Source organism: Talpa europaea (assembly GCF_964194135.1).
Source record: "Talpa europaea genome assembly, chromosome: 5".
NCBI classification, from domain to species: Eukaryota; Metazoa; Chordata; class Mammalia; order Eulipotyphla; family Talpidae; genus Talpa; species Talpa europaea.
Window position 1 is genome coordinate 100,636,896 of NC_140071.1, and position 24,511 is coordinate 100,661,406.

Genomic DNA, 24,511 nt, shown 5'->3' on the forward strand with positions numbered 1-24,511 from the left:
GAAATATTTTAATAACCTTCCAAACTGCCACTGACATTTTAAATCTTGATTATGCAAAGAACTTCATCTCTGGGACATGGAATTACCTGCTGCCAAAAATAACTCAGTTGAGACCTGAAATTTTTTTCTAGCTCTGAGAGAAGTGATGTGAGTAGGATTAGTTAACAGACCAGAATCTCCATTTTGAGCAAAGACATCATGTGTGATTAATAAAATATTTGGAAACAGGCAGCACCTGACTTAGGAAGGATTAACTTGAGAAGTTCAATCTTTATAGGTTTATTATAAGTAGTACTTTAACTACAGTGAACATACTTTGTATTTATGATTACCTAAGAGCTGAACTGATGTGCCCTTAGAGTTAAGTCAATGCAAATAACTAGGGATAAAACAAGGTGGTATATGGATTTGAGAGGTGGGAAAGAAATCTTTTCATCTTATGGATTCATGATTGGCTAAACAGCTTGTTCCTAAACTTAGCAGTAAATTCTGGCAAAGACATTGATTGCTCCTTTTACAAAGTCTTATTACCAGAGCTTGGGAAACCCTCAAGAAAATGTGTTAAGTGATGTAAAGGATGGTTTAGCCATTCAGAAAGAGAACTGGATGGCAAATTATCAGATTTCAGGGGGAGTGAAGAGGCCTGATACAAAGGCATTGGCAGCTTCTCCGGAGAAGTTAGCTGAAGTCTTTGAAGATGAAGGCTACTCATCAAGAAAAGTGCTCCATGTTTTTGAGAAAGGAACAAGAGATCGTTGTTAGAGAAATCACCTTTGAAACTGCTCTTTAACTGCTTAACTTGTGCTCATTAACTCACCAGAGGAAAATTTTGCCCTGATTGAAGGAAATGTTAAATGCTTCCAGGGTCCCCAGAACAATGAAAATGGCTGATTCTGACTGATATGAAAGCTAGCAGGTAAAGTAGTCCACACTTCACAGAACTCATATTTTCAGGAACTGAACTATCAGCCCATGCTTGTCTCTACCCCAAATATTTTCAAATACAGATTTAATGAAATGTTTTGGTTTTACATATTAAATACATGTGTTAAAGTGTGTAGCCAAAGCATTGGAATTTCATGATCATCTTACATTTTAATTACATGAAATGGATTTTCAGGGACAAAACTCAATTTATAACTATGGGGCTCTTTAAGCTATCATCCAGAAACTTTATAATGAATTGTGTCAACATCTGCATGTCTAATTCCAGTTTTTCATCCCCTCTGAGTCATAGAGGAGGGAAAAGAAGAGACAGGGCTTAGTGGTTATTGGGTACTATTTCATAAACACCACCGCCAAATATTGTCATCTCATTTTTAAGTTATCTGAGGATTGTGGAGCTTAGGTTACATGTGTAGGGTTAGTGAAGTCAGTAATTGGTAGAACTGAGACTTAACTGCAGGTTTATTTGCTGGTTAAAACTGGTGGACGCCAGACACCTTTAACATCAGTACCACTTGAAAGCTTATTACAAATGCTTTACCTATGATCTTTCCTACAAGTGTGTATGTAAAGATATAACATGAAATTATTAGCTTGTAAGTAAACATTGTGACTTTTACTTTTTATGGCAAAATATGCCTAATTCAACCTAATATGCATATGGTAGATTATCAATAGGAGTAGGTGGAAAAGTGGATAAAGCATGAAGTTTGGAACCAGGGCACCAGGCTCCAGAGCCAAACCCCGCTGTGCTCAGTTTCTCAATTTACCGCTAACCTCGGGCAAGTCAGATTCCTCATACCATAAAATGGGAATAATAGTACCTGTCTTCTAGGGTGGTGGTGAGAATAAATTGAGTTGATGGTAGTAAATTGTTCATAATAATGTCTGGTACATTATAAGTGCCTGGTAAATATTAACTCTTCTTATGATTAATCAGGCAGATTCTATCACTTTGTAACAGTGTGAACTTGGATGAGCCCAGTTCTTCCCATCTGTAAAATGTTGAAAAATAATTTATCTTGTGTAGTTATTTTATTTAGTAAGGGTCTACTTTGATAGCCTTTGTTCTAAATACTGTTCTACATATTTTACAGGTTTTGATCTGTTTAATTTTCATAACAGCCTAATGAAGCAGGTACTACTCTGATCCTCATTGTACAGAAAAAGAAACTGATGAATTATAAGGTTAAATAATTTTTTCAAGGGAATACATGTGTTGATGAGCTGAGCTGAGTTTTCAAACCAGACACACTAGTTCCAGAGTCTGAGATTGCAATGGCTCCTCCAAGCTGTGGATGTAGTGAATATCTGTGAAGCATTTCCAGTTCCTGACACATTGCAGAAGCTCAGTACATGTCAGCTCCTCTTCCATCTTTGCAATAAATACCATTTGAATTCTCACAGAAAGCAAAAGGATAAGAAGGGATCAGTTGATCTACATGTTTTCCTAGAATGCCCATTATTTTGTAAGAGCAGCATCCCTGTGCTCTTTGGGGGCACCAGAAATATGTTAGCACACCCTCCTCTGATTATGTTCATCTCGAATCTTTTCTATGGCCAGGTTAGAGTTCCAGCAGGCAATGGGTGCACCCACATGCACCCATGTGGTGCAGCAGTCAATGATGACAGTTGGGAGCAGAGCAGCTGGCGGGCAGAGCCAATATTTCCAATGACTGAGAACAAGTAATGGAGATAAGTCAGCAAAAGGGCCAGTGTTAGACAGCAGTTCCTACCACCCTGTCCTGCTGTTCTGGTGTCCCTGATGAGGATGTTATAGGAATATTACATGGGACAATTCTGGATTATTTCATACATTGTAGGATTTGGAGCATCCTTGGCTGTCAGACACTAAATGCCAGTAACTCTGTCAGTCAGAGTAACAACTAAAAAAAAAACCCAAAACACAACAAAAAACGAAACTCCATGCCACACATTATGGCCTTGGAGGTAGCAGTGGTGTTATAAACTCTGCAGAGAACTGATCCCAGCCAGGCCCTTGGAATTTATCTGAGACAATGAACAGTAGGCTGTGTCTTATATTGCTTTGCTATTTAAAACTGAGGGGCAGCCGGAAATATTTAGCATCAGTACCACCTGAAAGCTTATTATAAATGCAGAATCTGAGGTTCCACTCCAGACCTATGAATCAGAATCTGAATTTTAACAAGATCCCTGGTGATTTTCATGCAAATTAAAGTTTGAGAAGCATTGTCATCTTAGATAAAACAAAGGCTTTGGGGTGAGAAGGTCCAGGAATAAAATTGAGACTCTGCCTCTTATAGGAGTGTGACCATGGGAAGTTTCACTTAATTTTTCTGAGTCTCTGTAAATTTCCCTGTCTCTGTAAAGATTTTAAAACCTTCTTCATGGTGTAGGCATTCAACAAATGTCATTTCCCATCTCTTCTTTTCCCGTCCATTCAGAGAACATAGGAAAACCAGTTTTGCTCTTTGGTGATCATTAGGGACTTATCACCTAGGAAACTGGCAAGAAATGAGAGGGTGATATTCATTTCCTCTCTGCTCTGTCTCTTCTCCCCGTCCCTCCTCACTCCCTTGCTTTCTTTCCACCGATAGAAACACTGTACTTTCCACATTTCAGCTGGGGCATGAGCAGCACTGGAAGAGAAGGCTGAACTGGATTTGACCAGGGTTGGGGGAGGTCAGTTAGAAGGAACAAATTTAAATCTGGGACTGATGTAACAAAGAGTTAATGTGTAAAGGAAGAGGACAGTGTTGATTAGGCAGGATAGTAGAGGGATGAGAACCACAGAGGCATCTGGAATGAGATGGACAAAACACACCAAAACATTTTCAACTTTTTGTTGTGATTCCAGCGTACCCTACACACCACCCTATCAAAGTGCCCATCACTCTATACAGAGATTTTACTGATTTATTAGATTGAAAGTCATTTTTATGCATGAATATTATCCTTATTATGTCTTGTTTTACTATTTTATACATCTAGAATGTCTAAATGAATACTGTTTGTTGAAAGAGCAATGAACAAATGAGTGAAATTTTTCTTCCTAGGCTACAATTCCATCATAGGACATAACTTCGAGGAATCTCTGGAATGCTTAAAGGGAGGCCCTCCGTGAGCAAATGATCCCTGTGATCATTCCCACATGCCTCTCTCAGCTACTGCCTGACTTTCTCTCTTACATAGGCGTCCGAAGCTAAGAAGAACCGAGGGGAAGGATAGAAAGTTGGCAAAGTCTCTAGCTAACCATTTTCCTTGGCTCGTGGTTTTGACTATGGTTGGATTGAGAGCCTGTTACTTTTCAGGAAACCAGCTGCCTCAGATTCCAGGAGATAAGTGAGGCTAGGAATGAATGATTGTACTTTTCTTTACTGATGAGCCATTTGGCTTCAGTATTCAAGAAGTCAGCCCAGGGATTTACCCGAACCCAGTCAGGAACATTGAATGTGGCACAGGGGAGCCACATAAAATCCAGTCTCTCCATTATGCAGGAGAAGAGGCTAAGGGGTTATGCTGGGAACCCTGAGGCTTGCTGGGAAGCTGCAGCTGCCTGACAACAGCAGTGGCTGGAGAGACAATAGCGTTGTAGGACAGACAATAGCCTTGGGGCCATGTCTGTTTAATAGGACTGCTTGGTTTGTTTCCCTGCTTTATGGAAATGGATGTTCAGGAGGAGACTACACAATGCCTCAAACAGCCCCTGGGTTCAGGACCTGAGATTCATTGCCACTGAGGATTTCTCCGCCTGTGACAGTTAAATATATTTCATTTCATTGCATATCAACTTCACAGCTTATCTTCATGGCTTACCAAAACCATCTGCAGCTTGGAGCATCCTTTTAGGAGAGGAAAGATGGGACTGGTGGGTGTTAAAGGAGGAATGGTCCATGGAACTTCATGTTGAAAGTAAATAAAGGAAACCCCACTTTTATTTCCCTGAGTTCTTCCTAGCTGGTCTTTTTCAAGTTCCAGCTTTCTGGAGAATGCACTCTTTTTCCCAGAAGCCTCCAAGTTGAAATCAGGCAGCTGAGAGGGGTTGGTGGGTGGATGGGTATTTGGAACTGTTAGGGGGAAAAGGATGTCCCAAAGCTATTTCGATATAGGCGTTGTGGACTCTACCCCCACCCCAGGTCAAAGCCAAAGACACCGGGAACTCCAAATCCCATCACCACCAAAGGGAAGGTGGCTGGGACCTGAGGGTTGGGTTAAGCAGCCAGGTGGATACAAAAGGCAGACACGTGGGCTTTGGGGGCTCTCCATTTTTGGGCTCTCAGCCAGCTTGGAGCGTCCGGTCAGCTCTGAGAGTGACTTTGGGTTTCCAGGTCTTCGGATCGGGTAGGACGCATTAAAGACTTTATTTCCCTATTTTCTCCCTGAGTTGTACATTTTCCTTATTTCCTTTTCTCTTGTAAATAAACCTTTTATTAACCCTTTTGCGTGTGTCTGTAGTAGAGTATTCATAATTCCCTTTAAAGCGCGCGGGTGAAGACCCACAGCCAGGAACCCGTTTAATATCGGGGTTGCATCCCAACCTCCATATATTCGATCTTCATCACCATGGAAATGGTGGCAACAAGTGAAAGGGGGGAATTGTTAGGGGGAAAAGGATGTCCCAAAGCTATTTCCATATAGGCTTTGTGGACTCCACCCCCACCCCAGGTCAAAGCCAAAGACACTGGGAACTCCAAATCCCATCACCACCAAAGGGAAGGTGGCTGGGACCTGAGGGTGGGGTTAAGCAGCCAGGTGGATACAAAAGGCAGACACGTGGGCTTTGGGGGCTCTCCGTTTTTGGGCTCTCAGCCAGCTTGGAGCATCTGGTCAGCTCTGAGAGTGACTTTGGGTTTCCAGGTCGTCGAATCGGGTAGGACGCATTAAAGACTTTATTTCCCTATTTTCTCCCTGAGTTGTACATTTTCCTTATTTCCTTTTCCCTTGTAAATAAACCTTTTATTAACCCTTTTGTGTGTGTCTGTATTAGAGTATTCATAAGTCCCTTTAAAGCGCGGGTGAGGACCCACAGCCAGGAACCCTTTTAATATCGGGGTTGCTCTATAACAGAACGACCCAGGGCCCTGCATGCTGCAAGCTAAGTGCTGAGAATGGTTTTGAACCCCTTCTCTATTGCCCCCAGCCCCCCACTTATTTTTCTATTTGATGGAGGTGAAAAAGATTGGCTAGAGAACTAGAGGGATGAGAGAGGAGAGATAGAACAGCTAGGCAGGGGACAGTATTAGGCATATTATATATAGTGTGTGCCATTCTCTCTCTGTGTTCTTAAAATTTTTTTAATGGTAGAGACAGTATCCACTTCAGCAGCTCTTGGCATCACATTTTGATGTGAGCTTTGAGTCACCTGCTATATAAAGGCCGATGCCTAGTGAGATGTTGGCTGAGGACAAAAGGAGCATGAGATGGCATGTGGAAAGAGGTTATAAATACCAACATGGTCATGGGACTAGTTGCAGAAAGGAAGTCTGTAACTATGCCTAATATCTTCCTTGCTTGGAAATATACATATCATATGTATAGATCAAAGCTGTGTGTGTAGAATCAATTCTTTCTCCTCACCAACCCTCTATCTAACATAATGTGGCTAATCCTATCATTTGCTATTTAAGTCAGGCTGCATCTGAGGAGAGGAGTGACTATTTCAGAGGAGAGGAGTGACTATTTCAGAGATAAAGTGATCTATAGAGCCTTGTTTTTCTTTTAGGGGGCAGGTGAGAGCACCTTCAGTTGAGTCAGGGGTGGTTATCGTTGTATCACATGTTAGGGATGACACGATGTTGTCCTTTCTGGGAAGTTCTAATCTGGAGTTAGAGGGGCGGACTGTGCAGTCTATTTTCAATGCAGCACCGTGACCATCCTTCCCTAAGACCCCCTCCGCAATTCAGGGTGGAGCTGGAACTACATTTGTTGAATCCTATTCCTTAATATTTCAATAAATATAACTCTTAAGGTTTTAATATAGATCCCAGGATGGCACAGCAAGTGTTGGTTTCCCCTGATAATCCCTGTTACAGGTCAAATGTGCTGGCATGGAGCTGGAGGGGGCATTTGTTTCCTGCACTCCCTGACAAAACCCAGCTTCTGTATGACTTAAACTTTTCAACACTCCCCCCAGCAGTGCTTGTGACGTGACTTCTGTCCAAGTGCAAGGGGTGAGGCTAGTGAGGACAGGACTTTGCTCTGAACTTCTCAGCGCAGCAGCTGTGTGGATCTGGTGACCGGGAGGGGCAGCCTGGAGGCCCCTGTTGTTGAGTTGGCTCCGCTGCTGAGGTGGTGATTGCTGAGTGGGTAACCTTGGCTCAAGTACCGGCCTTTAGCTGGAGATGCTACAGAATCAGGCGCCTGTGAGGTCTCAGGAATCTTCCTTTAAGGAGGACCTTGTTTCTGTGATGGGCATCTAGTTTGGGCTTTAAGTCGTTCCAGAAGAGGTTCAGACATGTTGACTGAGTGTAGGTGCCAGGAGCATCCGGTGTGGAATGAGGTAGTCAGAGCATGAACTCTAAGGCCAACTGTCACCATTTGAATTCTTCCCCACCACTTATCAGCTATATGATTTGGGAAGTTTTGCCCCAATTGACCCTTAGTTTCCTCAGCTGTACAATGGGGAAATGAATAGTATCTACCTCATAGATATGTTAATCCATGTAAAGTGCTTAGAACAGTATCTGGCTCATAGTGTCATGTGAGAAGCTGTCATTATTTTTACATCACCAAGAAAACGCGAGTGCCATGATGGTGCTTTGATAAGTTGGGGATGTTATTCCAAGGGCAACATCCTATCCCAGGCTGCTGCGGACTCTCTTGTGACTCCTTGTGGAGAGCAGGGACACTGTCGGTGGAAACAAAGAGGGAGGTTTTCACTAAAACTCTGGGAGGTAGTTCTGTCAGTCCTCTGACAGAGCTGGGGGTGGGAGAGGCAGCCTCCCCTGGCAGGGGACACAGCCCAGCAGGGCAGCAAGAGCCAGCAGAAAGGTAACAGTGTCTGGAAGGGGACACGTGCTTGGGTGCTGACTGCGCTCTGCTCTGGGCTGCATGCCACACACCCTCAAGATGGCCCAAAATAGCTGAGGGTCCCATATTAGTAGGGGGTGTGGGAGTCTTAAAAGCTGGGAGATGTTTATGTCAGATCCAGTCCTTTGGGTGGAAAAGGACCAAGTGTTCTGGTGACAAATAGACCTGGCTTGAATCCCACCTACACTACTTACTAAACTGAAAAGACTTGGAGAGCAGGAGTCAACATTCATTCTTCAGAAGGATCCAGTACATGCATGAATGAATTTAATATCCTGGATCCTCATTTTCCCCATCTATAAGATGGGGAGAGTGTAATTATCATAAGAGCTGATACAAGGATTGCATTAATGCAATATTAGGCACCTAATGCAATAATATTGCATTAATGCAATATTAGGCACCTAAAGTCCCTAATATTAGAATCCTTCTTTTTTACAGTGAATATTCAATATTTTGCTTAGAAACAAATTTGTTGATGCAAAATAATTAATGCTGTTTTAGTGCAATAATTTCGCTCACTCTACATTTGCCAACAATTAGATCCTTTAAGAGAAGAGATCATACATCCTACAGGGGTTTTCCCAATTTGATCAGTGCTTTGCAAGTGTCATTTATGACTCAATGCTCTCTGATAAAAATCAAAATGGAGCTAGCTTTTGGTGAGTATTGTTGAAATTTATGAGAATAGAAGATTGCAGATAGTTTACTAGTAGTTAAATAGATTATGATCTGACTTGGAAAAACTATAACACAGGAGAAAATACCAGTTAGAACCCAAGACCCAAGAATTCATAATATGTAAACATTACACATTAAGGACAAGGTCTTTTCTTTTTATGCATATTTAAAGTGCATTCTGAGCAATCCTGTTCAGGCTGACTTGGAATAATAGTCTTTACCTGTTTTATTCTCATGTTAGGTCCTCAAGAAATGAATGAATACACAGCAGGAAAGGACAATGTTTCATGCTTGGACCTGTTTCATTCCCCATTTTGACTGCCTCGTCAATCTTCCATGCTGTGCCACTGTAGTCCAGGTACCTAAACCTATTCAACCTGACTTTATGTCTGTATCCATTATTAACCTAATGAGATTAGTTTGCAGGTGGTTTCATTTCTGTCTGGTTGCAAAATACATGGACTTTGTTGGTGCTCTTTTATTCAGAATCAGAATAATCTTTGGATAGCTTTTGGTGGTTGAAATTATATTCTAGATGATTAAAACTGCCTGCTATTTGGAGAAAGGAGGGTGTGCTGAATTTTATATTGTGAAGGAGGAGGAAACAAGTATCAAATGTGCTAATTGCAATATATCTTACTGTGACTTGATTATGTATTACTACCTATTTATTGGTCAAAGTATTTATTTTTACATCTATTTTACAAGGAATGGCATATAGTTAAAATCAAAATCATTTTGTGGAAGTTTCTTTATTTTGGACCTCCAATTCTGTTTTAGTATAAGTGAGACCTCCCTGCTCTGCAGAAAATATTATTTATTGATGTGGAATAAATTTTCCTTAACAACAAGCCAAGCTACTAATATGAGCAGTACTGAGGTATCAACCTATTGACTGAAATAAAAACATATATATGTATAAATATGTGAATCACCACTGTTAGATGCAAGCTTTTAACAACTTTAATTGATATAATTATCAGTATGCAATATGTCTTACAACAAATGTAGGTACAACATTAAATTGCAAAGAAGTTGCACATCTTTCCATATTTAAATGATGTTGGCTAACTCACCCCAAGAAAGCAATCTGGCATTGATCTCTTGGTTAGCACTATCACCAATATCAACTAGCACTTTAAAATCAAAGTTGAAATGGTACATTCATTTGCCAAAAAGAGGTTAAAGGCAAAGAAGGTGAATCAACGTGCAAATTAGCATCTGGCCCACTTGCAAGATTCATTTCCCAGATGCGAGGGGTTGAACCATGCACCCTTGTAATCAATATGAAGGACAAACAGATGACATCAAACTCAAATCGACTCCACAAAGGGTCCCCAATAGTTCAGGATGGTAAAGGCCAGAGGTCTACTTCTGTTAGTGCTCGGGTATCCACACTGTGTTACCCTAAACTCCTGGCTCCTACTTAATTATCAGTGAGACCTTTGCCCAGGGCCATCCTTTCATTTGGAGATGGAAATTGTCTTTGTGGAAACCAGGCATGGTTAACCCTGTGGTCAGTCAGCTGCACTGGGGGGCAGACTGGGGTGTAACAGCTGTGAGTGACTCTGACACAACTGGTATTCTATAGATTTAAGTAAAAACTACACACCAGTATAACAACCAACAGGAAACTGAGATCACTTATACATCTAACTAATACTTAAAATATTTAAAATATTATTCTCCAGGAACTGAAAACACTGTAGACATGATTTCATTAATCCTCACAACATACTTGTGAGGTAGCATGGGGTGAGGACTGTATGAAAGCATCACCCCCATTTAAGAAATAAAGACACAGATGTCCAGGGAGGGCAGGAGACTTCATTGCTGCCATGGGAAAAACAGTTGAACCCCATGCTCATTATTTGCTATCTATGCTCTGGAAGAAGCTGCTTGCCTCCTCCTGCTCTGACATTCTCTCTTCATGGCAAGTCCTGTCCCTGGATGGTATGTGTTGTTTAGATCTACTGGAGTCTTTCCTTGGGTAGACCCGAACAGACTTCCCTGAGGTAAAGGGCGTCCATTACCAGCATACATTTCAAATGTGTGTGCATGCGTTTGTTAGGCAATGTTTATTGATTGAATTCAGGTGCTAAAATCCTTTGGCCAACTCAAAAATTAAAAAAAAAAATGCATTGGGTAAAATGAGGTTCAGCCTACAGGTATGTATACTAACATAACGAAGAGTGCTTGAGTTTTTATAAAAGCTGTCAACTTGTTGCCTAAATCTACATTAGGTCCAGAGCCCTCTCTTTGTCACAGGATTTGGAAATTATTACTAGCAAACAAACCCATCTTGCTTGCTGAGTCTGAGGCTTACAGTCAGTCAGGGTTCCCTGGGAAGTGGTTAGTCCCTTGACCCATGACTGAAGCAACATCCAGAAGTGCACCTCTCCAAAGGTGCATCATGGATGGCTTGTTGAAATGTTTTTGGTAGAGGGAGAAAAAAAAATATGGAGTGTTCTGTTTTTATTGAATAGTATAGTCCTGTGCTAAACTGAAAACCTAGGAAGGGGAGGAAGATGGTAGGAAAGAGGAAAAATTATTCAAGCCATACATGGCCAGAGGTTATCCTGGCCATTTTTCTGGACACGTCTACTTTCTTGTTTTTTTTTAATTATCAGAATTCTGATTTTACCAACTCCTGTTGAAAAATATTTTTGGGGATTGCTCCTTTGGGAGCTAAGGAGTTTTGGAATGATTTCTTTCAGGGTGTTGGATGACACATTGTGGAAGTGACTTGAGTCTCGGGCCTCTGACCCAGAGGGCTAGAACAGCATGGGTGGTGGTGCCCATGTCAGTGCTTTGCTGGTCTACAGAGGGGATGGGATGAGCTGAGAGTCAAGTTTCTGTAAACTAAACAGAGTCATGGCAGCAGGTCCAAGTTTAGAAATATAAACTGATCCAGTTTCAGGTTCTTTATGACATTGTAGGACCACATAATAGATTCTGAAACAGGACCCAGCACATGTTTTTGCCACATGAAATTATCACATTTAATGCTGGTTGCTAATAGCAGGTATTATAAGACAGAAGTATAGCTTTGTAGAACATACATACAAATAAAAAGGCAATCATGCCCAAAACAACCCATCAGTCAATATTTTGAAATAAACATTTAACAAATAATTTGATTTCATTCAAAATGAAAAATGTTATTAGTCTGTGAATATCTTGTTCCGTCACAATGGACATTACAATAAATTAGGGTTTCTCAAATTCAGCACTATTGACTTGGGCCAGAGAATTCATGAGGTGGTGGACTAGCCTCTACCCACCAAGCTGGGATACCCCCAAATTGTAACAATGTGACCACTGTTACATGGTATCCTTTGGGGGAAAAATAGCCTGCTGACTGAAAACCATTGTCATAAACAGATGTCGGTGAAGATGACCAGTTCTTTTTCTAAACTCATAGCACAGAGCTTCATTTACCCTGGAGAGTCCATTTACTAAAAGGGAGAATTAATAAGGGAAGCATATAAGAAAAATCAATGGATTAATCGTGGTGTCTGTTTCTTGTGGAAATGCCTCTCAGAACAACTGCAGACAGACTAGTGCCTTTACATTTTTCTTTTAAAAACAGTTTACAGCCATTACCCAACAGGCAATAAGGCAGCCAACCAGATTTATGGGTACACAGCAAGGATTCTGTGGGCTCCGCCAGCCGTGGATGTCTCTGACTATTATTGAGGGCTGATTCCCACATTCCCTAACAGGTGCTCAGTGCTCCCCTCTGCTCATTGCTTCCACCCTCCTGCACTCCCCGCACTGGATACTCAAGCCACATGTCTCTTCCTTTCTCTCTACTACTGAGCTCACCTCTTAGCCTTCTGTGGAATGGCAATGCCGCTGAAAGCTTGTGGGCTGGGGACATAGCTGCAGTGGCTGCCAGGGCATCTTTAGCAAATAACAGTGATCTAGAGGGGGAAAAGGTAGGAGACTTTGCTCCTTGGCCTGCTGACCTCCTCCAGGGCACCTTCTATTTTCCTCTGTCATTAATTAGGCAGCTCAGGAGCTGGTATGCAGTGTGTTGAGCCTAGCAGCTGCCCTGTCAGACAGCCAGATCATCAGAGATAAAAGGAATCTGAGAAACCTCTGCTCCCACACATGCAGGGCGGAATCCTCCCTGTCCTCATTTCCTTTCACCTCATTGACAGTTAATGTAACTTCCTAAATAAAAGTTTAAGAAATGCCACAAACAAAAAGGTCCCTTAAAAGTAACCCCTGACAAAACAACTCAGTTCCTCTTCCTCAGTCCCTCTCCAAGTGGGTCAGGTGGTGGGAACAGAAGCCTCCAGCATGGTGGTCTGGCCTGACCTGCCCAAGGTTGGCCCATTTCATCTGCAAATCAGTCTTCACATACCTTGAAATAATGATTCTTTTTGTACCAGGGAGGGGGAGTTACAGCAGCCAGAGGAGAGGGAGGAAAACGAAACAATCATACCAACGAAACAGGGCTTAAGATTGTCGCTCAGTGGGCATCAGGTACTTGTAATTAATTCTACTGGGTAAGCACTTATAAATAAAGAATAGTTATTCCTCCTCTCAGGCCATGTTCCTTTGTTAGGAGTCATCATACAGAGGATTGTTGTAGTTGCCCCAGGACCCATAGTCGTGGTCATCCAAAAGCCTTCCGTAGGAGGAGTGCCTGTCGGGGAGAAGAGAAGGGCTGTGATTAGTTGGAGAAGTTGCCCATCTGAGGACAGTCCCGTACCCTGTGGCCTGAAGTGGGGAGGCCTACCAGAGGGGAAGACGTGCTTCCTCACCAGGCCATCCCCTGGGAGCAGACCCAGCGGTGGAGGCCCCCATCCTCCATCCCCTGTAAGTTATCACAGATCCCACTCGGGTGCCCGCTGTGGCCTTCCCTTGTGGTCAGCTGGGTCCTTGCTTTTCTCTTTCACCTCTCGAGAGAAGAAGGAGGAGTAATTTCCATGGCCATTTAATCAGAAATACTGAGAAAGGGAAGGTTGCACTCTTGGCATCTTGACTTAGTTCTTGGGCTTAATTTTCCCTGAAATAACGACATAACCACAACTGCTGCTGTTTTCACCACCCCTCCTGATGGTTATCTAGTGTTCTACAAACTACAGAGAGCTTCTACTTTGTTCTTTTTAACTTGATCCCCCAAATAAAGCCACAAGGCAGTTATTGCTTGTCCTTATTTCTCCAATGAGGAAAATAAGTCTCAGAGATGTTAACTGACATGCTCAAACTCATCCAACTGAGCTGTGAATCAAATTCTGTCTCCTGGATCTAAATCTAGTACTCTGAGGTCAGTTTCCCAGAGTAGATTAGCACTGTAGTTCAATGGTAATGTGGGGTGAACATACTTTGCTGGGTTATTCTGGGAACATGTCCTATAATTAATATTATTTCTATAAGAAGTCAAAATCAAATCATAATTATTCCTCTGTTCAAAAGCTTTGAGTGGTGCCTCATCTCACACAGAGTAAAGTCAAGTCATAACAGGATGTGACCTACAGGCTCTGGCCTCTGCTACTTTTCTGAGCTCGTCATAGCTATTATAGTCCACCTTGCTCCCTCTGCTCCAAATATGTGGCCTCCTTGCTCTTCCCCCTGATGCTTAGCCCTTTGTGGCACTTACTGTTCCTTGAGTTTGGAACAATTGTCCTGCACTTCTCTCCTTCATCTACTTCAAGTCTGATTTAATGTCACCTTCTCTGTGAGGCTTTCCCTAAGAACTCTGTTAAACTTGCAACTCCCACCCCCAACCCTCCCTGCTAAACTTTCCTCACAATATTCATCATCTTCTAACAAGAATATCATTTACTTATTTATTTTGTTACTTCTTCTCTCCCCTCATTAAACTATAAGTACAGACTATTTGCTTACTCTGTTTGTTCTTGGCTCTATCTCTGGCACTTAGAAGACGATTTGGTACATAGTAAATCCTCAGTAAATGTGGAAGAAACAGTGACTGGAAACATATATATATATATATATATGTATATATACAGAAGAACCATTTTATTCATAATGTGGGAGCATCCCAAAGAGGATTATTTTAAAACTGAAACTAATGACAGGATTGGGAGGGCACTGCCACATGAACATCTGGTGTTTCTGCTAGTGTGTCCGTTATTACACCTTCCACTGGAAATCAGCTATGCTATTTATAGGACAGATACACATATCTACTCTCCCAAACCTTCCTTTTTTTCTCAGATATGAAAAGTATACAAAATGAAAATATAATCTGAAAGGCACAGACAACAAATCATTTGCTGTATCTGTTGCTGAAATAATTACTGTCGTTCTTCTGAAGTTTGTTTACCATGGCTGAGTATTTGAAAAGAGATGATCTCTTGCAGAGAACTCGCTCTTACTGTGCTGCTTTCAAACTCTTAGCCTTCAGACTTCTGATCTCCCATCCCAAGGCTGGCTCAACTGACCCAGTCAACAGCTACATCTGGAAACTTGAGGCTATACTACAATATACTTTGTCTTCCTTGCAGGCCCATATTACTTTCTCAGGCAGGAGAAGGAAGGAGACCATGAATAACATGCCACTGCTCTTCTGGTTGACAGCAATAGATGTGGCGGCCAGTTTTGCTGAATAAGGGTCTGACTATCTATTAGCAATATTCCCCCCACATCAAAAATCTCCAATTCCAGTGACATCCTTTAACAGGATGGTTGAGAAATGGAAGCTACAGAATGAATAAGTGAAAACCTGGGGATAACAATACTGGAGCTGGGCCTAAATTTTAGCATAACTCACTCTTGCCGGCCTGGCAAACATCTACCGCATAAATGCGTTCCCGTATTGATAGGGTGCTCCTGACTCACCTTTATATGATCATTGAACTTCTCACAGCATTGTTATATCTAGTATATAATTTTATTCACATAAAATATCAGTTTGGCCAGTGGATGTAGATACTTAAATCTGCTTTGAACCCTCTGTTTCTTCATCTAGTAAATTGAGAAATTTAAAAAAATATGCATTAGGGTTGTTGGGAGGATTTAAATGAGATAATGAATATAAAAGGGCTGACACATGTATATGCATAATGAATGGTGCCCAATATTTAAAAAAATTTTCTTATAATGAAACTTACTCAAGCACAGGGAGATCTACAAATTGTAAGAAAGAGCATTGAGTGAAAGATCCTCCCGCTCACTGGGAACTCCTGAAACTTTACTCCCAGTTTAGCAATGAAACCAGCTTCTTATTGGAATTTTTTTACTTGATCAGTTCTGTTTGTGAATCTGCTATATTCTAAGACATGTCTATGATATAAATATCAGAAAAACAGAGGGAAAAAGATGAGTCTCTACTTTCATTTTTCTTTGCCTTATCATTTGAATTAAGGGTGAGTTGAGCAAAATACTATTGATAAAGAAAATGAAGCAAGAGGGGTAGATAAACCATATTTTGGAATGTACTGAAACTATAGGGCTTGTTTTAATATATTAATGAGTCTAAACAAGAACTGGTTGTGCTCGGATTCCAGCTAGGTTTGCATAAATCCTGTAATACTGAAGAAGGAGACAAGCACATGTGTGTGTGGAGGGAAGAGAGGGAGAGACAAAGACAAAGGGAAAGAAAGGAGAGACAAGTGGAGAATAATGAATGATCATTTTAAACTACCTTTCCAGGTCAAACCTTTGTAAATGATGGCATGTTTTAGATAGAAATGGGGTTGTTTTCAGATTGGCATTAGTGAAAACTATGGAAAAAAACAAAACAAAACCCAACCCAAGCTTAGGAAAGTAGGGCTCAAGAAATCTAGATGACTTTGTCCTTGGGATTAAATAGTAGAACTAGTAGCAACCTCTTGGCTTGATAATATAACACTGCTTCACCTAATTTCAACAGGAACAGCAATCTAATGGTATCCTCATCAGGTCAAAGCAGTTTTGTTGACTCTGTTTCTTCACAAAGACCTGCACTTCTCTGGTATTGCTTCATTTTCTGCTTGTGCCTTGGCTTCCCTTAGATGGCAAACTTCTGGGGACAGACTATATCTTCCCACACTTTTCTGAACATTCAGTATGTTGTTCTTGATGCAATGGTTATTTTTATATAAATATTTGATGATAACTGCTTACATCCAGTAGCAGATAAAGTGTATAGATAGAGTCTGCTTAGTCAATACCAGCAGGGATCAGATGGCCTGTGGCGATTCATTGTGCAGTGTAACGGATGGCAAAGGGAAACATCTTATTAAAGAACACAAAGGGTCAAAGTCTCCATTTTGACCTTAAAGATAGGAAGAGGATGAGAACCACAGCTAAATTTCTCCCATTCATGCAATGAATGAACGGCTTTAAAGCACTCAGGGCAGTCCTTGCAGTCCCTGTTAATCAATGGTACTGGGCTTCCTGACAATGCTATTTACTCTATTTTATGGTTGTGTTAGCTAAAGGCAGAATCTGAGGGGACAGAGGAGCCAATGATTCCTTTTAAGCCCTCGCCCCAATGCTTTACTCTCCATTGACTTTGCTCCAATAGGAAGTAGCACCCATGACTCCCCACCCCCAATTGGTAACACCTTGTTGGTGACAACTGGTACCTGTGGTCATGATATTTGTGGTTTGAGGGCTTCTTCACAACTGCAAAATGGCACCTAAGATAACTGTAGAGCAATACTTAATGAAATTCAATTGTCTCTAAGAATGAGTTCTACTTTCCTTGTATTGAAACAAGCATATTTTAGAAAACATCTCCTTTGCAAGAGTCAACCCCACTTCTCCAACAAGCCTCCAACTTGATTTATTGCTACTCCTCCCAAAGTCCTCTTCTGTTTAGTTTTTTTTTTTTTTTAAAGATTTATTTATTTATTTCTACAAGCACTGGGTACAGTCAGAGACCCGGGAGGGTGAGAGAATTCACCAGAGCCAGAGCAGGGAGCAGAACAGTCAGACTGATGAAATACACTGCTGAGGGGAGCAGTGGGCGGCAGGAGAGGTCTGCGCACCATGTGGGACCCTCACCCAGCGGCCAGGGATTGAACCGGTGCTGCAGAGGCTGTGGGCAGCCTCACAACCCAGCGCTCAACCACTGCGCCAGAATAGAAGAGGGGAGGCCCTCTTCTATTTAGTCTTGTCATTCAATCACTAATGCTTAATATATGCTAAGAAGGTGGGATATAAAGATGAAGAAGATATGACTTGATGCTGGGAAAACACAGATGAACATTCAGCTTATTTGTCATTAGTAATTAAGCCTTAGACTCTTACCATCCATTAGCATCACTAGTTTGGGGCATCTGTTACTGTTCTCTTCTGTTTCTGTTGTTCTGGCTTTCTTTTTCTGATTGTCATTTCTGTGTTTGGCTCCTTTATTTAAATATTCATTAACACCTTACTGTCTACCAGGCTCTGTTCAAGGACCTGCAACATATTTCAGGTAGCTGAACAGAGAAAAATCCCTGACCTAATGGAGCTTTCATTCCAGTGTCAGACACAATAAATGAGATAAAAATAACATGACAGATGAAAGAATGTAGAGCAAGGAAAGACCATGAGGAATTCCAGTTGGGACGGGGCTGTATTTTTGAATATGGTAATCAAGGGAAGTCTCACTAGGATGGCATGTAAATAAGATATATAAATAAGACATGGGATGAACCACATGGATGCCTGAAATACACCTACAGAAAGAGAGAGAACAGTAGGTGCAAAGGCTCTGGGGCAGAAGCAAACAACACACTGGTATGGGAGCTACTGAACTATGTTCTAAAAGTAAACTTTTTATAATGGGATGGTCTTAGATTTATAGAAAAATTACAGCAATGGGGTAAGAATTCTCAGCTGCCCTTCAACTAGCATTCCTTGATGTTAACATCCTATATAACCATAGCACATTTGTCAAAACTAAGACATTGGCATTGTGAATTACAATTTTGAAACTAAGAAAACTGACTTTTAGGGGTGAGTTTATTTGCCTACAGTTATTATATTAAGTCAGTGGCAGAATGAACGTTATAATTCAAGAGTCCTAGCAGGTCTGTGTTTTTTCTACCAAAATCTCAGTGACAGAAATATTTCCAAATACTCATTTTCAAACTGCTTTTTTCCGTAGTGTAGCTTCCTTTAGAGAGACAGAGAGAAAGAGAGAGAGAGAGAGAGAGAGAGAGAGAGAGAGAGAGAGAGAGAAAGAGCGTATAGCTACTTTCAAACTTATCTTTAAATAATCACTTTTACCTGTAAGGGTAGAAAAAAATTATTTTACTTTTTAAAACATACTGGCAGACACTGCTCCAGAAGAGGCCAGCACTTTGGAACACAAAGTCTGTTTGTAATAAGTTCAGAGTCTAGGGTAACTCTTGAAAGTCTTTCCCTTCCCTAAGCCTACTTTCTTCTGATTTAAAATAAACAAATAATCCTTTTGCATCCCAAACTTCCTTACCTAGAACCAATCACTCAGTTCACAAATGTTTACAGAACAGTTGGTTTGTGTCAAGGGCTTTGTCCCCTTCTGCAGAGGGGACCAGCAGAAAATTGAAGGAATCCAGCACAGGGAAGTGAGTGGGGAAGGAGAGAAGAGGCTTCCCAGAGGAGGTCTTTTGAACTAGACTACTTGGAATTAACCAGATAAAAAAGAGGTGAACTTAACACTGTTGACAGAAGGATTAGTACATTTAAAGTAACAAAGACATGAAACAGTAGGGCACTACACAGGAGAAACTGCAGAATAAATGTATTTGGATCATTAGGAGCTGAGGCTAGAGCAGCGTTGCTCAAACTGTGGTCCTCAGGCCAGCAACATTGGTTTTAATTGTGAACTGGTTAGAAATCCCATTTCACAATGGAATGTTACTCAACTATCAAAAGAGACGTAATTTGTGACAACAGTGTATGGGACTAGAGGTGATTATGCTAAGTGAAATAAGTCAGACAAAGGATGAATACTGATTATTTCAGTTACAATGTGGAATATAAAACACAAAACAAAGGAACAGGCAAAAACCACATAAAACACACTCTTGAATTGTGACTGCAGAACTGTGGCTACCAGAAAGGGAGGGTGTGGATGGGAACAAAGGGGGAGGGGCTTCACTGGACTATGGGGGAGGGTTATTGGTGCTTTGGTTGGGGGCATGGTATGATAACACAAAGCTCAAGAGATATAAACCTATGCTAAATAATTTATAGTGTTGTAAACCAATGTTACCTCAATAAAAATAATTAAATAGTAAAAAAAAAGAATTAAAGAAATCCCAAATCACCTTGACCTACTTAATTTACCTGCTGGGGATTAGATCCAGGAAACTTTTTAACAAGCTTGATTCTTATACACATGAAAATGTAAGAACCACTGAGGTAGAGAATCAGGCAAACTAGACAAAAAATATGCCAAAAGCTGATCTGAAGAAAGTCAGTCTGTAGGTTAACAAATTCTAGAAGATCTTAGCTTTTATGGCTGGCTGGGTCTATTCTTCAAACCTAACAACTTCCAGAAAAAATCCAGTTGTAATCACTGGAAAACAGAGCAAACCGGTTGACTTCTTCTAACAAGATGCTTTAAGAGCCAGGTCCTGTTGTGCCTATAAATCAAGAGCACATTTTATTTTTGTGAAGGGAACAGCTCATGTTGCCTGTCTGGGTTACCAGCACGACTAATTATAGCAGCATCCACATTGCTGGCGATAGCAGATACGGTCTCCTGCGTAAAGGATTATCTCGTGGCTGAACAGTTTTGAGCCAATTTAAACAAAACAAAACTGACTTACCTCATTCTTCACTCATCACTAATTAAAGATACCCTTCTGCTAGAGGCAGGCAGGGCCTTTGCTTTCTTTGAAAGTTGCAAACCAGCCCTGAAATAAGACTGTTTGGAGATAGTTTCTACTTATAAATGTACAACATGGACAAAACTTTACAGGCATTTGGAAAAAGCACAACTGAAATAGCCAGAATGGAACATGGAAGCCCACACCTTGGAGATACTGCAGTATGGTTTCAGACCAACGCAATAAAGCAAATATCACAGTATAGTGAGTCACACTCCCCTTTTGTCTCCCAGTACATATAAAAGCTATTTTACACTAGACTGTAGTCTATGAAGTATGCATTAACATCATGTCCAAAAATGTACATACTTTAAACTATATTTTGCAAAGGAATGGTAGCCATCGTCACATGCCATTGGAAAAAATGCTGCCGACAGATTTGCTTCACCCAGGGTTGCCACAAACCTTCAATTTGTAAATGGTGCAATAAGGCAAAGCACAACAGAAAGAGGCATGTTTGTCTATAATTAGAAAGCAGGTCTGCTGCACCATCCACCCCTTCCCCTCTCTCCTCTCTCCTTTGAATGTTGGTAGCTACCATTTTACTGAGCACCTAAGTAGTAAGCACTATTTTAAAAAAAAATTATTTTATATATTTTTACATTATTTTTGTACAATGTGTGCATTTTCGTCTTGGTTATAGTCCCCATACAATTCCCACCCCTCTTGTTTTGATCCCACTCCCTTCTCCCCCCCTATAGTGTGTCTCTGGTTTATAGTTGCTTTCTGATTTTGATTTTTACTTTATTATAATTAGTCTTTTTCCTGATCCCTAAACACTATTTTAACAACAGTAATTTAGTAGTCTGCTCTTTGTTCTCCACTTTTACCCAGTGCTGAATGCTTATCTATGCCATCATTTAATCCTTATACCTATCCTAGATCAGGTATTCATATTGTGGTCCCATTTAACAAATGAAGAGACTGAGTACAGGGATTAATCAGCTTGCCCAAGCACAGGTTCTTAGCCATCATGCTCTATGACCTCTCTAGTTACTCTACACTCATTAATTCATCTCCTCTTTAAAATATTGAAATATTGATATTATTAGCTCTATTCTTGGAGATGGAGAAATTAAAGGTCACAGAAGATTATAATTTGCCCATAACCATCTAAATAGTAAGTAGAAGGGTCAGCATGGAAACGGAAAGCCCATGTCCTTCCCTCCACACCATACTGTTACTGGCTGAATCGGGGGGGGGGGTGGAAAATAGAGAAGAATCTTGGGATATTCAGGGCAATCCATTTTTTTTTTCCCCCTCGCTGGCGGCCGGGGATTGAACCAGTGCTGCAGAGGCTGCGGGCAGTCTTGCAGCCCAGCACTCAACCGCTGCACCACCAGGGAAGGCCCGCAATCCATTTTTATAAATCCAAATTGGCTTAGATAACAGAAAGATGTGATTCTGTAGGCTGGGGACACTGTGACAAAACTAGGGGTCACAGTTCCTAAAAAAATAGGAGTGTGAAAACAGGTAGCGAATGAGTTTACCAGTGCCTTCTGAGGGAACTAGAATTTGGGAAAGGTGAAACTATTGTGCCACTGTTAGCACAACTTGCAAGACACACCCTTTCTCTGGTTGTGAGGCTCCCTTTTTAAGGAGACACTTGTCTTGTGTTTGCATGGACATTAGCTGAACCAGGGCTATAGCCCATGGTCACATGCTACCAGCTCATGGTTCCCTCGCAGGCTCTGATTTCAGCCAGTTGCTGCTGCAGTCAAGTGAGCTAAAGCCCCCAGATGATGGGCCTCCTGTCATGTTACTGTTCTCAGAAATCTGGGGTGATAGGACAGAATAAATTTCCAAATTTACTGGAAAAAAAAGTTGGCACAAGCCAACCTTGGGTATACACACACACACATACACATTCACACAATTGTCAATTAAGTCAAATGTATTTTTGATGAATGATTAGTGGGGCTTTCCAAGGTCCTAGCAAAATCATACTCAAAGGAGTTTTAGCACAGCCTTAAGATTCATGAGCGTTATTAACCTCCTAATGTTATCATTTTGCTGAAAAAAATTAACAGAGCGGCAGAAAGGGGTTTTCTTTAGGGAGTTTCTAAATAGGAATTTGATCACTTTATCCATCTTTAAGTTTGCAATGCCAAAGAAAAATAGCAGCCTTATAATTTGTACCACTGGAGGGCTTCTTACATTTAAGAGGGAAGACCAATGTGGGGGAGAAAAACAATGAAAAATTCAATTCAGTCATTCACTGAATTTATGTAGTGTTGAGAATGCCTAGTGAAAATACAATTTTAGTTTTAAAAATAAAGCAAATGTAATTTTAATTAGCACTCATTAGAACCAATTTTAATGGTGTGTTAACAAAATTTTCCAAATACAATGTCTTGTGTCTCATCAGATGTACCCCAATACTAGAAACATGCCTGGCTAACCTGGGAAGCTGCTAATATTATGTGTCAAGAACTGTCTTGCTGGATCCATTCCAGTTGACCATGGTGATGATGAGGGCATTGGTTTGTATTTGGGAAGCAGAGTCCATTGATCTTCCCAACAATGCTACCAAGTAGTGAAAATGATAGTCATTACCTTACAGGGAAGGGAAGTAGGGCCAGTGAAGTCAATGTGCTCAAGTCTTACCCAAACTTGCTATAAAGTGATAGAGCTCCATTTGACTTGTGGTTTCCTGTTTCTGGACTCTCAGTTCTTAACCACTGTTCCAGAGTGCCTGTGTGTACTACTGAGTAGTAGATTTGAGTTTAAATTCTTGCCTGAAGTTAAGAGTCCTTAGGTTATTTCAACATCATTTTTGGCAAGAGGGAAGTGTTTCTATTTCGCTTCGCTCCACTCCAGCAGAGGTCATATATTTTGGTGACATAGCCCTCAGAAACTCAATACTGGCAATTCTAAAATGACTCTAAAGTTTATCCATAAGTTCCTTTCCCACAAACCTCCACCCCCGACACAAAGGGAAACTTTGTCACAGAGTGGAAATGAGATTCTCAGACTTGTTCACAAAAGCCAATTTAACTCATAATTAAATGCAGTATATCTGCAGTGAGAAACGAGTAATTAAAACAGATGGAAAAGTGTGCCATTCAGGAAGATATAATTCATAAAATGAAGTTTGTAATTCAAAGAAATAAAGATTTAATGAGGAGAAGGATTTTTTAAAATATGAGGGAGACTCAATGCTTTTCAGAACATTTTCCAACACGGATTCTGGCCCTTTAATTCCAATTTCTCTTTGAAAGCTGGCTTTCCTGGCCTTTCTGTCTTAGATACAAGTGATATTACAAGGCACTCTCTCACTTGACAACATCTTTAGAGTGACTGGTGATGCTGAGAACAAGAGATGGAGGGAGATCAAAGGGATGGTGGGGAGATACCCCAAATAGGAGGAAGGACTAGGCCTGACATCACACATCCCTGCAGGAAGAAGGAGCTTGTGGGGAGGGGCAGAGAGTCAGAAGAGGACTTGTGACAGTTTCTGCAGGGCTGTGTATTCTTATTTTCTGCATTTACTCATCCAATTTATTGAGCATCTTCTTTGCACTCAGCATTGTGCTCATTGACCAAGTCTGGGTCCTCATAGAGTTCACATTTTCATGTGGAAAAGAGACAATAAATGAGAAAAAAGACATATGTATGTATATACATGTATATAAGCACACACACATATATATAACTTTGTATATATATAGATATATATACACACAAAAAAATAATGAAATAACAGTGATGTCAGGAGGATAGAGTATAGCAGGTTTTCAAATAGTATCATTTTGTTCAATGTCATTTCATTATAAAGTTAATGGGAAAAAATCAAGTCTTGGCCTGGGTCACGATATGTGTAGGTTTTCTCTGGGTACATCAGTTTCCTCCTACATCTGGAAGATGTGAATGTGAAGTTCACTGGCGTGTCTCCACTGTCCAACTTGTGTGTGTGTTCGGTGTGTCCTGAGATGGAAGGACATGTGTCCAGGATTGGATTCTGCCTATGGAATTGCTCTGGCCACCTGAGATCCTGAACTGGAATAAGTGTTTTGGAAAATGAATGAATGAATGAGTAAATACAAATGGTTGTTCAATATTAGACTTATTTTAGGTCTTTATGTAGAAGTTTGGTGGTGTTT

General features: G+C 40.9%; 1 protein-coding gene across 1 annotated transcript in view; it reads right to left on the reverse strand.

Moving 5' to 3' along the window:
- Window positions 1–13,209: 13,209 nt before the first annotated feature.
- Window positions 13,210–24,511, reverse strand: part of PARM1 (prostate androgen-regulated mucin-like protein 1) — a gene marked incomplete at both ends in the record, with an annotated part of 109,529 nt that continues 98,227 nt past the window's right edge. Inside the window, one exon of the mRNA XM_084234235.1 lies at window positions 13,210–13,294. Coding sequence (XP_084090361.1) covers window positions 13,210–13,294 — 85 coding nt within the window. The remainder of the gene's footprint in view (window positions 13,295–24,511) is intronic.